Source organism: Drosophila persimilis, unplaced genomic scaffold (assembly GCF_003286085.1).
Source record: "Drosophila persimilis strain 14011-0111.01,24,50 unplaced genomic scaffold, DperRS2 tig00000652-arrow-arrow-pilon, whole genome shotgun sequence".
NCBI classification, from domain to species: domain Eukaryota; kingdom Metazoa; phylum Arthropoda; class Insecta; order Diptera; family Drosophilidae; genus Drosophila; species Drosophila persimilis.
Window position 1 is genome coordinate 1434084 of NW_020825329.1, and position 18271 is coordinate 1452354.

General features: G+C 39.7%; 1 protein-coding gene across 4 annotated transcripts; it reads left to right on the forward strand.

The window, feature by feature from the left end:
* Nucleotides 1-682: 682 nt before the first annotated feature.
* Nucleotides 683-15066, forward strand: LOC6602026 (paired box protein Pax-6). Of its 4 annotated transcripts, XM_026991067.1 has the most exons (10): nt 683-1228; nt 1334-1450; nt 2023-2193; nt 5164-5329; nt 5695-5875; nt 7494-8151; nt 12697-12870; nt 13281-13550; nt 13617-13992; nt 14265-14850. In XM_026991067.1, the coding sequence occupies exons 2-10, from the start codon at nt 1342-1344 to the stop codon at nt 14848-14850; spliced, it is 2691 nt and encodes an 896-aa protein (XP_026846868.1). In that variant the 5' UTR covers nt 683-1228; nt 1334-1341. The 4 variants fall into 4 exon arrangements, 3 of the variants coding, with proteins under 3 accessions (XP_026846868.1, XP_026846869.1, XP_002027073.1); XM_002027037.2 differs by lacking the exon at nt 683-1228 and having other exon boundaries at nt 1342-1450; nt 14265-15066; XM_026991068.1 differs by lacking the exon at nt 2023-2193 and having other exon boundaries at nt 683-1450.
* The last annotated feature ends 3205 nt before the right edge of the window (nt 15067-18271 follow it).

Below are 18271 nucleotides of genomic sequence, written 5' to 3' on the forward strand. Positions count from 1 at the left end.
TTTCCTGTTTGTTCGGAATATTCAAATTCTATCAGATGTTCTGGGCGGGGGGTGTAAATATGTAAATATACGAGTAAAATTATAGATACATAAGTACCGCTAACCATGAAAAGATTAAAGTCAACAACGGATGGGCTTTTGGTAGCCTTCCTCGGGCTAAAGTTTTCGTTTCAATTTTACGTCCTTTACATATCCCTACACCACCTAGGTGATGCTAAAACGAGTTTTAAAGGTTGGAAATTATTTCATCATTTCAAAATAAATTCGTTCATATTTAAATACTATATGCATGTACATTGTCGCATTCGTGTGTATAGTACATTTTCAATTATTTGACTGTAAGTCTGCAGACTATTCATTTTCAACCCCCGGGCTCCGGCCGCGATTTCTGCACTCCTCACTTAAAAGCATGTTTCAAGCCTGCAAGAGCGGGATAGCTCTTGTGCCATCTCGAGCCAACCACATTGATTCCATGTGGCAAGTGGTGGTGCGTGAACCGGCTTTACGAACCAATCAAATCAGAGGAGCCTTCCTACCACAGCACAAATTAGCACAGGAGGAGAGGAGAAGCCGTCTAGTCGGTTAATGGTACACAACCAAGCAGTTGCATTCTTATTGTGACCCGCGTAGCAAAGGTAACTATAGAGCGGCGCGGTCCGGTCTGTTGTTAGATGCTCCAGGCTACGAATCGTTAATGAGAGCCTAATCGGCATTGTAACGCAAACGTCGGTATCGGAATCGGTACTGGTATTGGTACTGCTACTGCTACTGTTATTAGAAGTTCTAAGGTATCGCGTAGTGTTATTTCTCCAAGTGGAGCAGCAACCGAGATTCCCCTACATATTTATGTAAATAAGTTTATCTAAGTTTATCGCGTTCCGTTCCGTTCACGTTCACTTGTCATAATTAACAAATATTCCGCGCATTGCGCAAAGTGAAAATGTGCAAAAGTGTTGGCCAATACATACATATGAGGAATTGAAAGCGGCGAATACGAAATGAACAAGTGAATTAAAACAAAGGCGGATGCTCAGCTTCATTTATGTTTGTGCAGTTCGAGTCCCCATGACATCGCCAACAAAAGGGATCCCCCTTCAATTCACAGTTAACATCTGCACAGATTCTTGAGCTTAGTCTGTTTCCCGTGGTGTGGACGCAGCGTGAGCGTGAAGTCAAAAGTCGGCAAACTGCGCTATTCTCGAAAAATTTCTGTGTAGGCATTTTAAATGTGAGCATTGGCACATGCATACATACCTGTGTATGTATTGTATGTACATCTGATTACATCACATTCAGTGGAATCAATAAAGCGTCAAACCATCTACATATCCAGAATCAATTATGTTTACGTTGCAACCAACACCGACGGCGATCAGTACTGTAGTGCCCCCATGGTCTGCGGGAACTCTCATTGAGCGCCTACCATCTCTCGAGGAAATGGCTCACAAGGGTAAGAATAATTGGTAATTGGCTTTGGACACTTTACACGGTCAAGTCAAGTTACAGGTGCCTTGCGGGTCCGTGCCTAAGCTCCGAACCGACCCGAACCGAACCGAACCTAGATTCATGTATGCAATCTCATTCCCATTCTGATGATTTGAAATTATTGTTTCGATTTCCTAGATCGGTTGAATGCAACGGTCATCACCATCTGATATAGTACATAGTCTGCTGCTTAGTCCGACATATGTATGTACATACATGCATACATACCATAAAAATACAAATAGACGGTCGGCCTAAAAGAAGCGTTTTTAGTGATCATCAAATAATTATACTTATTCATTGTTGCATTGTGCATATTGTACTCAAATTTGTACAAAACAACAGCCCTAGACTTTTTCGGCATGAGAATTATAAGTTCATGTGTACCTATAGTGTATTTGGACGGAGGACTCAAAAACATATGTACATAGTTGATTACTTAGGATCGTAACTATCATCTGAATAACATTCCAATAACTAGCTTATAGTAACTTGTTGATGTGAATATTTTTCCTTTGCTCTGCTCTTCTTTTATAGACAATGTGATTGCGATGAGAAATCTGCCTTGTTTAAGTACCGCAAGTGGTAGTGGACTAGGCGGAAAATCTGCTACTGCGATGGAAGCCGTGGATGCGACCACAGGGGCGCAACCCCATTCGACATCGTCGTATTTTACCACAACTTACTACCACTTAACTGATGACGAATGTATGTTTCCGGCTCCAACTCCATACCCGTACACCATTTCCACCTAGCCCTCCATCGCACACCAATTTAAATCCACATTCCCCATTACACTTCCTCTTCAATTATTTAAGTTTACACAGCAGCAGGAGCAGGAGCAGAAGTTAAGCTCTTTGCCTTTGCTGGTTAACCAGATTTTGGCGCGTGGACTCTTAACGCGTATGTGTATGTGGAAGGCTCATATGTGGGATGGATGTCTATAATTTTGAGTAACATCATGTACTGAATTAGATACAGATTTAGGTACAGATACAGATAAGTAGGTAAAGAGAGGCAGCTGCAGGTGCATATGTACATAGCTGTAGATGCCGATACAAAGGCAGAGCTACTTAAATAGCATAGTTCAAAGTCAAGATGAGGAACTGGAGTGGACTCTGTTCCATGTAAACTTATTTTAAGTATCGATTGAATAGTACAAACTCTGAGAATGAGTTGCCATATGCAGGAAATAACACTTATAATTGAGACATTTCATCAACTAAAGGGATTACTTATACAACTTTATAAATGGCATGATAAAATTGTCATTGGTGTGAAAATTGCCAAATATCCCATGGCTACGGTCATTGTTTCATAGGTGACTTGGAAACGAAACGGGCACATGCTGCCAATTATAGACCACAATGGCGAGAGCTGATCAAAGTGAATAGTTAGGAACGCGATGAGGATCTATATCGGCTTTTAAGACGATGACGAGCGCACAGCAATACTCGTAGTAGCTGGGCTGCATTCATCAATGATGGTGATGTCCTGCTGGATCCTATCCCATCCCTATCCCGCCGAGCTGCTAAGTACTCGCAGTTGGGTCTACGCTATTGTTGTGTTGTGAATCAATACAATCATTTTCCACCTTTAATGATCTTGAAGTGTGTATTCGTGTTCGACGACCGTTTCGTGTCATGTCGTTACAAATGAAAACAATTATTGATGTTGAAAGCCGAAGTCGAATAAAAACAAACAAAAGCCTTGGCATTTTGTTCTACTCATGTCGGACACACACTCGTATTCACACACTCGTATTCACACATTCACAACACACAAACATAGAACCAAATGAGCCTCTTTAGCGGCTGTCGGATTCGGGTCCGGATCCCAGGCCTTCTGCTACTGCTGCTGCTGCTGCTCATGCTCCTGACCCTGTCCATTCTTTTGCGACAAGGGGAAGTCTCCCTAATCGGTCCAGAGTCCCCTAGAGAGTACTGGTCTGCAAACTACTGGTCTGGTCTGCCATTGTTTTGTTTGCCGACTGATTTGTGTTGCAATTACATTGTTAATCCCATTGGCAAGATTTTCTCGGCTATTGTGTAGCTTGTCACTTTGGTAATTCATATTTTTTACATTCATTGCACACACGGCTGATGCTGATGCAGCAGAGGTTTCTATTTTTGGAAAATACTCTTAACTAAAACGTTTCGTTTGATTGAATTTGCATAGTGTATCTCAAGTTTGTACGTGGATAACTTGCAAACAATTTCTAGGCTAAAATATAATTTAAAAATATACATATATATAATATCACCTCACTATTATTTCTGTGCAGTATGTATTTCGAAGTGGCAGACGACAGCCGATAAAGCATCCTCCGTGTGCACTTAAACCGCTTAGAGTTTCCCACGAATTCACTCTAATCTTCGACATGGGTTCGTCGTCGGTAGTCCGTACATTGCTCCACAAAATGACCCACAGTCAATACATAGGAAAGTGGTCTTTTAGAGGGGGAAAAATGGGGATTGTAACATTTAAATCGTATAAAGAGTTTCTTAAAGACATCGAAATTTTATTGAAGATCGATACAGCGGTGCTTATCGGTTATCTATCAAACATAAATAGGTATATTTGTATGTATATAAAGGTACAATACAATATTATGCATATAACTCGTAAAAGAAACAAGAAAGGCTCTCGGATTAGCCCCTTGTCAATTTTTAGCCTGCTGTCCTTCTTACTCGACCAGCCCAGCTATGCCATGCATTTACTGCTTGGCTGGTTTCGTTTCTTTCGTTACCAATAAAGTAGTAAATTGATACGCAGATTTAGGGGATTTTCTATCAATCAGTACTCGGAAATTTGTTTGAAATCCATTCTTATGCTTGGCTTGAACCCCAAGTGGGACCTTTTTTTGCCTTTTGATTTTTATTTTGTTGCTTTTTGGGTGTATGCATATTCTTGCCTTGTCTCAGGTCTTCACAAAGGGTTGTCCTCGTTCAAAATGAATTGTCAAAACTTAAGAATTCAGGCCATCGAATACAAATTGAGATGCTAAAAACCGATATATTGGCACAAAAAGTTTCTGAAGTGCTTTAACATCGAAGTGGACCGAAATCAGGTGGACCCGACGTCCGAGTATGTTGACGTTTTCTAAAGTGTGCCAAACCGAATTATCTGCTTCATTGCCACATTATCTGCATCATACTTTACATATGTATATACATGCGGCCATATCTAAGCATCGCATCCGATTGCGGGCAACGGCGGAAAGGAAAGAAAAGTTGCCTTCGTAGGTCGAGGCTATGAGGTCGTTAGTTAGTTATACATATATATGTATATAGGTAAGATTCTTTTTCACATATACATATAAATACATACACATACATATACAAATATGTACATATATAAAATATATGGTACACATTACTGTACAACCTGTGAAGTTACGAATTAAGTTATGATTTAGTGTAGTGCGAAACTGACAGAAGATGAAAAGTAGAAATATTATTAAACATCAATATGTCTGTAGGAGCACCTGGATCTACGTCTAAATAAACAGTATGTGATTTGATTAGGCTGTAAACTGCAGCAGAGTTCAAATTAATTAAAGGCTTGTATTCGTTGTGTTCCGTGATGGTCTGTTCCGTGGATTGGTGTGCGGTCCTTCAGTTCTTTAACCAGCAAGTGCATCCAAAAGTATGTATGTATCTTCTTCTATATTTACAGGTCACAGTGGAGTAAACCAGCTGGGCGGTGTTTTTGTTGGTGGACGACCATTGCCTGATTCAACGCGCCAGAAAATTGTTGAGCTCGCGCATTCCGGAGCTCGGCCATGTGATATTTCTCGGATTCTACAAGTTTCTAATGGATGCGTTAGCAAAATTCTAGGCAGGTAGGTGATATGCAAACCTCGAGAGATTTTTCTTCATGGCAGTTTCTTTTCCCATCAGTTCGTAAGTTGTTATCATTAAAAACGATTAATTATACTATGTAATATGGTCAATTATTAATTTTGACTCATTTTTGCAATTTATTCTCCATCATTCAACCATCATCTAATACTAATAATGATTAATTCCAGTTAGAATATATTAATATTTGTTAAATTGTTGTATTTTATTAAAGTGGAGATTTTGAGTCGAAAATTGCCGAGTCGGATGGCACGTTTTGGTTTGATCTAATTTAGTGCAGTTCAAGCTATATTCAAGATTAACTATTATGGATAATGGGATAAAGATTTTGATTGTTTTATTTCAGATATTATGAAACCGGAAGCATTCGACCACGCGCCATCGGTGGATCCAAGCCACGGGTCGCTACGGCTGAAGTCGTTAGCAAAATTTCGCAATACAAACGCGAGTGCCCGAGCATTTTTGCCTGGGAAATTCGAGATAGATTACTGCAGGAGAACGTTTGCACCAACGACAATATTCCAAGTGTAAGTGTACTAAATCTAATGTATGTATATACATGCGTGTAGATGCTACAGCAACTACTGCATAATGTTATGGTAGTTACTGTAATTGCTTTAGTTATTAAGGCTTTATATTCTCGGTATGACTATGACAATTTGTATCACTTGGATTTCTTTTTATTTTCGATTTCCGACGCCATTTGCTGTTCTCTGGCATTAACATTTTCCATTCGTATTTTTTTTTATTGTTTATTAAGTATGCCAGAAAAAAGAAGAAAGAAAGGCAAAATGAATTGTGACAGCGATGCCGATGGCCGCTGATGGTGATGTCCTGCCTTGCCTGCCTTGTACTTTTCCCCATTGACAGTTGTGTGGAAAATGTGCTCGTTCAAATGGAAGGGAAAATCTTTTATGCACATTAAACGACAAAAAGGGAAATCAGTGCTAGAAAAATGTACGAAAAAATACAATATTAAATAAATACGGCCCGCCGCCACCACAAACCGTTAAGCGTTGAAATTCACGCGCCAGTGCGAGGGGGAACCGGAATCGGAATCACGTTGCTGAATCACGTCCATGCTCGGTGTTCGGCGTTCGGAATCGGGGCGAGAAACGGCCGATTGGCCAAATACGAGTTCGGATTCGAACAGCAAAATCGTCGGGGGGTGAAAACTCAAGCAGTTTCGCTTGGACACGGAACGGCTGAAAGGCCCTTGCCACTTCTCTCCCCCCCATCCACAGGATACAGCTCCTTTCTGTTGACGGCTGTTGTTCTCCGACGAGCGTTAAATCTTCCATTTCCTTGCTGCGCTGCACTTGTTGTCCAAAGAAATGACTGCTAGAGATTACTTAGCTTTAAGCCCAGATATTTTAAGTTGCACTGCATCATAGATATGGGATGCAGAAAGCTCCAAAGTAGCAAAGTTGTTATGGTGTATACAGAAGTAAATATGTCCGAAGTAGGTAGAAGGATGTACAATATACTTATGTGCATATATGTATGTATATGTACCGATGCATATACATACATACATATGTATGTATGCGAGTACGTACGGATTCGGGGACGGTGCTCATTTTAAAAATAAGTTTTTATGCGAACGTTCACTGCGAGCGTTGTACCCCCTGAAAGGACATTCTGCCTAATTTTTCCACTCAACTGCACTTTCCCCTGTTGTTCTTTCTCACTCGCTCGCTCATTTATATGTTTGCTCGTTTGTTCTTTCGTTTCTTTCGTATTTTTCCTTTCCTTTTGAATTCGTTTGAAAAGCGTTGTCAAGCGCAGGCACAGCCTTAAAATAATAAGGACGAAAAAATATTCCTAAACCCCCAGCCAAATGTCAGCTGCTGCTGCCAACTGAAAAAGGTAAAGTTAAAGCTTTTTCTGGTACTGACTCACTAGAGTTCTTCGAGTCGTAATCTGACTCTAACCCAAAGTCAACTCCGCAGATTTTACTCGTATGTACATACATATGTACAATGTACAAACTGTACCTAATGAACAAATATGGACACAGATGTTAATGTAACACAAACCATTTTACTATATTTCCATTACTTTATTACAATATTATTCGGTATTATATCAGTATCATTTCAATATTCCCAAAACAAACAAATCAAACTCTATATATCACTTTAGGTTTCATCGATAAATCGAGTATTAAGAAACTTGGCGGCACAAAAGGAGCAACAAAATTCCGGAACGAGTAATTCAAGTACAAACACTAGCACCAGCGCCAATCCTACAGTAAATGTAAATGGTACTGCTACCAGTGCGCAGAGCCAGAGTGGAACTAGAACCACACTGAGCTCGGGAGGCGACTTGATGCAAACAGCCACGCCTTTAAACTCTTCCGAAAGCGGCGGAGCCAGCAATTCTGGCGAAGGCAGCGAACAGGAGTCTATTTATGAGAAGCTCCGTCTCCTCAATACTCAGCATGCAGGTGGATCGTTGGATCCAGCCATAGCCATCTCGTCACCGAACCATTTTGGAACCAATCCCCATTCCAGTCATACCCAGCTGGTGCACAGCCAACAGCACCAACAGGTATCGCAGCTTCAACAGGCAAGCTGGCCTCCACGCCATTATTCAACTGGATCCTGGTACACCTCCCCTCTAAACGGCAGTGAAATACCGATCCCAGTGTCATCCGGCTCCAGTATGACTTCAGTGGCTGTATATGCCCCAGGTTCAACGACATCTCAGCCCTTGAGTCCACCCAATTTAGCCGGCGGTGGGAACCACAACCACTTGAGCAACTGCCCCATGACCACTGACGACATTCTTCTAAAAAAAGGTGAGCTTTACTTAATATTCACATACTTTATGTAGTATAGTCATATAGAAGGTACGTTATGATGGAATGTAGTAACTCATAAAGTTGTGATATACATACATATGTATGTATGTAGTAATGCGACTATAGACTATATACTATAATACAGTTGTTTAGCCGATTCTTCCAATGGAAAATGAGAATATAATGCAGTGATAGTTGAAAATGAAAATGTGTTATATACAATTCATGCCGTTATGTACATATGTATATACCTTTCTTTGAACCAGACAAAAAGCGGCGAAACTAAATTTAACTGAAAATGCGCACGAACGAGCTGAAATAACTACCGATTGCATTGGGAAGACATTTACATATTTGCTTTTGCAGATATGCGATGCTTCATACGAGTATGACCCGTTTTATTTCCGTGCCGTGATTGTCCAAAACTTGGCGATTGACAATGTCTTAGGCGTGTCGTGTCGTGCGTAAAAACCTGAGACACGTGACAGACAATTGTTTCTGTCTACACACGCATGGGATGTGGAAATGCGTTCTACCATCTACCATCCAGTGTATATTATCAATATCGAGAATGAACCGTATCGAAAACGACCAGAGATTACAAAATTTTCGGTTAATATCCCAAAATAAAATGTTAAAAATTAAAATTTTATTGTATGATTTTTTAATCTTTTGCTTAGTTTTATGGTATTGTGTAACAAGAAAGTAAGTCAATCTTCTGGTGTTTCCGATTTGTGTGCGCATCGATCGTTTCTTTAACTTTAACGAGCGTAACTGAGGTATGAATATATATCACTGCGGCTGGTAACTGGCATCTTCTGAATTCCCATTCTTTGAATACCAGAGATCGTCGCGTACGCGACGGAAAATGTTATTGTATTAGTGCCGATAAGTATTGTACATTGTACGTGTAGCGGCACTTCATCAGCACAACAATCCCACCAGATAGGACCGTGCGATTTGTACGCGATTTGTGTGCGCAGAATACTTTAAAGATACCCTTCAAGGGTACATCAACTTCAGGGCTCCGAAGTTAGCTTCCTGATTCCTGGTTCTTACTCTTATTTATTCATTTAATTATAAATCATCTGTTAATTATTAAATAAAATATTAACAAATAAGTTGAAAGACAAAACGTTTAACATTTTGACTATTGAAGATATTGGTACTTGAATATTATACATAATTAACATAAGTGGCACCGACTGATGACGCCCATCATACTCGTATTCGGACTTATTGATCGACTGCTGTTCCTATGGTTCACACTATTGATTTCCAATTGGATGAGATCTGTGTAGTTGGATACAAATGCTTTTGATTAGCTGTAATCTGATAATCAGAGCTTTGACTATACCTAGACTATACGAGTACTTCGACCGAGAATACTATTTTGCTTAATAGAATGAATCCAGTTTTGATAACAAAACACAACACAGACCAACCGCAGACAGTGTGTCAAAGCTGTAACTGTAGCGTGAGTTACTCTTACTCCTGCTCCTCCTTAACCCCCCTTGCAGAGCAAGTATAATCCGTAGCTATCGGGCAACCGCTGACGTTGCCGCTGCCGTGCTTGACAGGTTTACCCTTAACCGTGTAGTTTGCTTTAATGCGATTTACAGACTCATTTTACAGGCGATGACACTTCATTAAACGGGAAACCGTGAGGGTGGCTGTGGCTGTGGTTGGAGATGGAGATGGGTTCAGGGTCGTGATTGGGGTGGGGTTTTGGTTGGTTCTAAGGTGATGCTGTTGCTGATGATGGGGTGCATAAATAGAAAACAGAAAATACATATTTATAAAATCGTATTTGAAATCCTCATACTAGAGCTCTTGCCTTATCAAGTTTTGTCTTTAATGTATTTAGCTGTTTGAGTGTCACTTCGTTGTCCTCCAACTCGAGCCCAAACTCGAACTCATCCTCTTCCCACATCAGTCCCGGTATCCATCCCCTTTGCACCGTTTCCCTTCACCGTCGTAGCCGTCGCAGTGTTTAAATCCCGAGTTGCTCGACATCGCTCGACATCTACCGTCGTCTGTCATTGTTGCTCTGTTGCTGCCTGTCAGAACATTGCAACTTTATAGGCAAGTGACATGTGCTCTGGAGTGATCCAGAGCAGGCCAGCCTTTGGCGCTGGCCCGACCATATCCAGCGGCAAGTCTGTTGGCTATCAGCATCTATTTGCACTGTCACATTCAGTAACATTAAGCGCCAATTACACACGAGCCATTGACGTATCTACATACAAATACATATACCCTTAGACCTTTTACATTGAATTGGTCATATAAAATGTGACAAGCCGAGAGCCCCTTCAAATGTTAGCGGCCTCTTTGATGTGACCACTAATGCGGCTCGCAATAGAACTGCTCGACACAACAATGCCTGTCCTTACCTATACGCTTGCAAAGGGTGTTGTGATTTTGACTAAATTCTTGATACGCCTAAAGAATCCTCATCAATCAAAATTCATAGACTATATATATATGTACATATGTATAAGTCAGAGCCAAGACTGTATACATATGTATATAGCTGCTTCGTTCGAAGAAAAACTTTTCTTTTACCTGCAGAGAATTCAACTAAAATGTAAAAATGTTTATTCTTTAGATATTTTATACATTTATCGTCTATTCCTTAATGTGCATAATCGATAGTTTAATTATTATACCCGATACTCAAAATGAGTATTGGGGTATATTAGATTTGTGGTAAAAGTGGATGTGTGTAACGTCCAGAAGGAATCGTTTCCGACCCCATAAAGTATATATATTCTTGATCAGCATCAATAGCCGAGTCGATTGAGCCATGTCTGTCTGTCCGTCTGTCCGTCCGTCCGTCTGTCCGTCTGTCCGTCTGTCCGTCCCCTTCAGCGCCTAATGCACAAAGACTATAAGAGCTAGAGCAACAATGTTTTGGATCCAGACTTCTGTGATATGTCACTGCTACAAAAATATTTCAAAACTTTGCCCCGCCCACTTCCGCCCCCACAAAGGGCGAAAATCTGTGGCATCCACAATTTTAAAGATACGAGAAAACAAAAAACGCAGAGAATGACCATATCTTTTAGACTGCAGAATCTGAATTGGATCGTATTACTATTATAGCCAGCATCAAGAAAACAATTTCATTTTTTCTCGCCCTGTCTCTCTCTAACACACAGGTAGCATAGGCGGCTTTGCTTAGAGTAAAACATTAGCGCCTAGATCTCAGAGACTATAAAAGCTAGAGCAACCAAATTTGGTATCCACACTCCTAATATATCGGACCGAGACGAGTTTGTTTCAAAATTTCGCCACACCCCCTTCCGCCCCCGCAAAGGATGCAAATCTGGGGATATTCACAAATCTCAGAGACTATTAAAGCTAGAGTAACCAAATTTGGTATCCGCACTTCTGTTAGATCTCACTATAAAACCTTTATCTCAAAATTTCGCCCCACCCCCTTCCGCCCACACAAAGGACGAAAATCTGTTGCATCCACAATATTGCAGATTTGAGAAAACTAAAAACGCAGAATCATAGATAACGACCATATCTATCAGATTGCTGAATCTGAATCAGATCAGATCATTTTTATAGCCAAAGGAAACAAATCAATTTGCAGTGGCTACGCAGCGCGTGACGTCACGCTCAGACTGATTTTCTGTCTCTCTCGCACGCACTCTTTGTCGTGTCGTTTAATATTAGCGGCGTCTGCCGGAGGAAAGCCATACTGACTTAGTATCGGGTATAACTGTAGAGTTGCGGTGTCCGCAGCAACTCACAACGTTCCCCCTCGTTTATATTTCAACTCAATCTAAACTCAACAATAGTTGCACATAAATAGGTAGAGAAAACAATACATTTACACAAATGGATGACAGGATGGCGTATCTGACGCATATACTATGTATACATACATATGTATGAACATTTTGTACAAACTTATCGCCTGCTTTACACTCGGATGCCCATCTGCAATATTGCATTATTACTTTCTGATTTTGTGCTTAGAGTGCACAGTGATTGCCGGACCGACCAATTGTTCAGCTTTTCCTGTAACTAATCGAAGATGGAGAGCCAACTGTTTTGTACTATCATACATAGATTAGTGTATCTTTTAATTAGCTTACCTTTTCGGGGTTTGGATCAGAGGCAATAGAGAGCTCAGGGGCGAGTCCATGGCTGTGAGAATTGTTTAGCGAATGGGAAGCATCGAGCTGCTACCGATAGGTGCATAGATGAGTAGATAGGAATTTATAAATATAGGAAGGACGCTTCTTAGTTTATCGTCCTTCCCACCGAGTTGCACAACCAAATTATGAGTGGCTATGAGACTCTTAGCAATCATAGTCATTATTTATTTATTTATTAAAGACGTGGGCGTTCTTATTACTTTAAGATGGAATATTTTTTCTCAGCCGGTTCAAACTTGAAGGTATTTGTCTCCTAAGGAATGCTATGCCTATGTTGTAACTATGTACATATGTATATCTTTTCATATTTTATGTAAGCCTGTAGTTGTATACTATATATATCTTTACTTTATGAATTTGGCAGAGCTTGACGGACATCAGTCGGATGAAACGGGTTCCGGTGAAGGGGAAAACTCCAATGGCGGCGCCTCCAATATTGGAAACAGCGAGGATGATCAGGCTCGCCTAATACTTAAACGGAAACTGCAGCGTAACCGCACTTCCTTTACAAATGAGCAGATAGATAGCCTAGAAAAAGGTAAGCGCAGTTACACTCATTCTAAATATAGCTCATTGTTCTAAAGCACATTTCGCAATTCAAACGACTTCAGGGTATGGACTTTGACCCATTTAATAAGCCTGATTCTCGAAGAGTACTTGCTATAATACATATGTACATATGTATGCTCTTACAAGTTTTACAGAAAAAAGTTGCAGATGAAACAAACGGTAAAAAATACGTCTTTTGAAAAGGTGCTGCTTGACTTTGAAGATTATCAAACTAATCTCTAAAATTTGGGGCTTAATACCGGTAAAAATACAATGTTGCCACAGTTTGTAATGTGTTGCTAGGGGGATTACACTATACAAATTTATCGCAAGTGTTTGAGTTATAGGTTGATGAAAACGCGTGCAAATAGTTCATAGTGTATTTTTCTTATTTCTCAGAGTTTGAACGCACACATTATCCGGATGTTTTTGCTAGGGAACGCTTGGCTGGTAAGATCGGTTTGCCGGAGGCAAGAATACAGGTTTGGTTTTCAAACCGTCGTGCTAAGTGGCGCCGCGAAGAGAAGTTACGAAATCAGCGCAGGACACCAAATTCTACGGGAACAAGTGGAACTTCGTCTTCAACTTCAGCAAATGCGTCTTTAACCGACAGTCCTAATAGTCTCGGGGCTTGCTCCTCGTTGCTATCGGGCAATTGTCCCTCAGGAAGTAAGTCCGTTTTAAGTGCACTACAAATACGAGTATATTGAATAAAAATCAATCCTATTTATCCAGACACAATCAACGGGTTAGCGTCGCCAAACACGCTGTCTACGCCGGCCGTGGGTGGTGTTGAAAGCACTGACAGTCCCACACCAACGCTGCATCTAAGATCCGTTGGAAACTCCGACAGTGCTGGTGGGCAACCACAAGAAGATGGCAGCGACGCTTGTTCGCCTGGCCTAGCGATCTCCGGGCAACATAGTACCCATCATCACCTTGCACATGCCCATGCCCATGCACATTCGCATCCGCATACGCACACTCACTCGCACGCTCTTCCTGCCATTTCGCCGCGCCTAAATTTCAATAGCGGAAGTTTCAGCAGCTCTATGAGTGCGATGTACTCGAATATGCACCATCCCGCATTGTCGATGGGAGATAGTTACGGGTACGAGTACATTAATTAAACCTGTGTTTAGTTTAAATACTGCCTAGAGGAGCTACCGTTTAAAGACTTCTTTGAAATGCAAGCAGATCTAGGTCTTGCTTGCCACAGAAATGTATATATTTCATAGCGAATGATGGATCAGCATCATTACATTTGTAGACTGTAATATCCTTCAAGCGGTCACCTAATTTACCAATCTAATCTACCAACCTAATACTATTTGTGTTTACTTTGTGGTATCGGTAACTTCATATATTATTTTTCTTTTGCAGTTCTATTACACCAATGCCAAGCTTCAGCCATTCATCGGTGGGACCTCTGGCCCCTCCATCGCCCTTATCACAGCAACGCGACCTTACGCCCCCTTCGCTGTATCCGTGCCACATGACCCTGCGACCACCACCGATAGCTGGGCCACATCATCACCTATCTCCGAATGATGCTGGAAACAGCGCTAATGTACATTCATCGAATTTGGGAGCAAGCAACAATGGAACCGGATACGAGGTAATCTCCTCATATGGCTTAGCACCACCGCCGCTGCCATCTGGTGGTGCAGCTGATGGCAGTTCGTCCGCCACCGCCAATATCGCCGTTTCTTCTCATCAAATTATGGAGCCACGTCAGTCCCCTTGCAGTCCACAGCATTTGGGAGCTTCTATTCACAGTTCTGGATTTGCTACCGAGGCAATTTCGAGCGCTGTTCCTTCATACGCGCACATGAGCTATAACTATGCGACGGCTGCCAATAATGTGCCTCCCTCTGGCGGTGGCAACCCAGTACCTGGTCTCAATTCACATGGAGCCAGTGGAAAGCAACAGTTTTTTGCCTCTTGTTTCTATTCACCTTGGGTCTAGAGCTAGACGCATGTAGGGAGATTTAGAAAGAGATAAAGACAAATAGATTTTTTGATTATCCTTAAGGGCTCCCTAAAATAAATCGAATTTACATATCTCTAACAAATTTATGGAGGTTGTAGAAAAATGTATTTATTACATAGTTCCGGCCAAGGATTCTAACTTATACGCGTAGAATAATTGGTGTGATTAAATGATCTAATTTTAACAAATGAATATCAAATCTTTTGTAACTACTTATGCCCTCATTAATCCATCCTTAGTCGGGAAATATTCTTACAATGGAGTAAGTAGTCAAAAAATACAACACGGAACCCAAACTATATTTTTCAAAAGTGGTAAATAAAAAAAATAGTTTGATCTTAAAAGTTATTTTGGTAAGACTAGACTAGATAATTATTTAATTTTCTGTTTATCAGTATCAGAAATAATTTTCCTGACGAAGAAAATTTTCTATGATGGAACATTTTTAAAAGAATAAACTGAACATTTGATATTTTACAGAAAGAAATATTTTGTAGGAATTGGTATAATACATACTCATAGTTGAGTTGACATATGTAGGTATGTGTGTTTACCTAATGTGTGCTTAGATATGTCTGAAAATATTCCTCAAACTGAAATGTCTCAACTTATGATATTGTGCATTTAATCCACATTCTCCTCGTATTTTTGTATAAGCACTGTTTTAATGTTTTATAAGTCAATTTATAGTCCATTTAGACTTTATCTATTGCTTTGCAAACATTCATTATACATATATAATTTTTTATTGAAGTCGGAACCCCTGAGTACTTCTCTTTTTTTTATTGACTTTTCAATTGCGCAATTATTGTGTCCAATTTAATTTCATTTGTTTAGCACAAGAACCCTTGTTTAAGTGAAGTTTAGCAAACATTTTAATGAAGTTGTATTCCATGGGCTGTATAGTGAAGAAAAATTTTCTGTTTGGGGCGAGCCGTTTAAGCAATTGGAATACCTCGTACTCAAGAACAATATTTCAAAGTGGTTGCTAAGAGAACGTCATTGAGCATTGAGTGTACAGGGTAAATATTTTCAAATATAATTTGTTTCATGCTCTTTTACCCTTATTATTGATTGCTCAGCGAAGAATGCTTTTCAAGCGTACTTACAATTCATCAAAATTATAAATAACTTACGAAAGAAGAATCATGTATGGAGTATCACTTGAAGAGATTGCTTGATCTTGTGTCTGTAAATGGGTAAATTTGATGGAAATTTCGAATTTGATTTCAGTGCAGGAATTGAAGTGTCCCTCCTTTCAGCAGCCTTTTATTTAGGACGAGTAAGAAAAGTAAGTAAGTCAAAGATAGTTTAGTTGGATTTTGGTGATTAGAGGTAAGAGCTAATAAAAGTCTGTGCAGAAGGTTAATAAGGGCATAAAATAACTGAGAGGTGAGTGAACCCGGAAAAGATATACATAGATGGACAGGCGTACAGATGTATACCCCAAGGATATAAATGTTACATGGGTTGTTTGGTTGAATTTCAGCGCTTTAAATAAAATACTAAACCTTATTATTTACTAAATCATTTGGGGAAAGCTAACACAAGTGCTAAGTATTTTTCTTTTTAATATGTATATGCGTTGGGACGGTGATTTTATTTACAGCCGCTCAAAATAGAATCTTTGCAACCATTAGTCGTTTAAAAATAGCACATTTTAGTGTCATAAATATAAAAACGTATTTCTATAATTATTCCTCCTCCTTAAGTATTTGTTTCTAAATCTATTCTATGACTTAGTTCTATAGTGCGGTAAGTACTTGTGATATTTGTATGACCCATACAATGGGTATGTATGCAATATTATCACACATATGGTATGTACATATGTACGTACTAATTTGAACATAAATAGGTAAAAACATTCAAATGTGTAGACACACTGCGCGCACGTACATAGTTACATATGTATGTACATATATGTATTTTTTCTTTTTAAATGAAATAGATTTGATTTTCTATTTCTCGCTGGCTTAAAGCCCACCAGATTCCACAAATCGCCATGAGGAGAACTTTAAAACAGTATGAAATACGTTTTACACCCTCGAACATTTACTGTACTATTCACACTCTTCCCTAACCATTTATACATATCTGTATAGTCTGAACGCGACAGATGACTAATCATAATGGTAAACTGGAAACAAGCTCGGGGTGTTGGCCTAAGGATGGGGCCAACGTTTTAATGGCCTTGAAATTCGATCGTTCCGATTTCTGTACAGCTGTGCAGGATACAGTGATCTGACCACTCAGGAATATACATATATATTCAATTTATGAATTCAAAAATGATACCTTCGGTATGTTGCAAACATCTGGTCAAAATCCATATACCCCCTTCACCGCTACAACGAGAATACCCCATTCTTTTGGGAAATGGGAATGCCTTAATATTTACGAGTGTTTGGCTAAAGCTTTTGGCGCCTGCGCTCTGCACCCACTGCCACTGCTGGCTGGCAGATCCGACGTATATGTCTGATGCAGATCAAGAGCACAGCACAAATTATTCGGAGCAGATAGTAATAGACTAACGCCCGTGGAGTTCGCTTCGTTTCCTCAGAAGGAATAAATTCGTGCTGCGCTCGTACTGTGTTATCTGTAGTCTAGTTGTACGTACTTACATACATAAATACATCGTTTAGTACATTGCTACATACTTATAACAAATTTAATTTGATTTTTATGCATTCGCTCATCCTGTATGTATGCATATATATGTAGTGTAGGTTTGTAGCAATCCAATTTTTGTTCCTAAAACCGTATAAAATGCCCGTTACGAATGGATATGGATATGGATATCCCATTGTGTATAATTAGACTATAGAATTTTAGAAAATGTCGGAACTTGTTTAAGAAAAGTGATCATAAAAAAAGGTCCTCTAATTCGAGACGGAGGTTAACTAAACTGAAAACTAAACGCAAAAAGATCACAGGTCGTCTACCCTGTTAGTGTGTTGGCCAGTGCATACCGATACCCGCATATGTGTGCATATATATGCATTCTTATATATATTAATATATGCATGTGATGTGTATTCTTAATTCCAATTATACATACATATGTGCACATAAATATACATATACATATGTTAATTTTAAAGCAGTGTCTGTTGGTAGCATTGTGTAACGGTGTGTTGTCGATCTTAAAAATAGACCAAAGGAAAAAATCCAATTCCCCAAAATGTAAAGAAAAATAAGAATTAGTTCATAGTCCTGCTTATGCATATGCTTGATTGTATTAGCAATCCCAATGGCAATGAAATAAAATAAAAAAAGGCCAGAGAGAGCGAAAAATATAAACTAAAGCCAATCCAATCCAATTGCCATACAAAATTAGATTGTGTGTCTTCGAATATATCACTTAAACAATTCGAAAAGTTTCTGTTCCTGCATT

Coding starts and splice junctions, on each gene's coding strand:
- LOC6602026 (XM_026991067.1), top strand. CDS start 1,342: ATGTTTACGTTGCAACCAACACCGACGGCGATCAGTACTGTAGTGCCC. Junction 1,451..2,022: donor CGAGGAAATGGCTCACAAGG/GTAAGAATAATT, acceptor CTTCTTTTATAG/ACAATGTGATTGCGATGAGA. Junction 12,871..13,280: donor GATAGATAGCCTAGAAAAAG/GTAAGCGCAGTT, acceptor CTTATTTCTCAG/AGTTTGAACGCACACATTAT.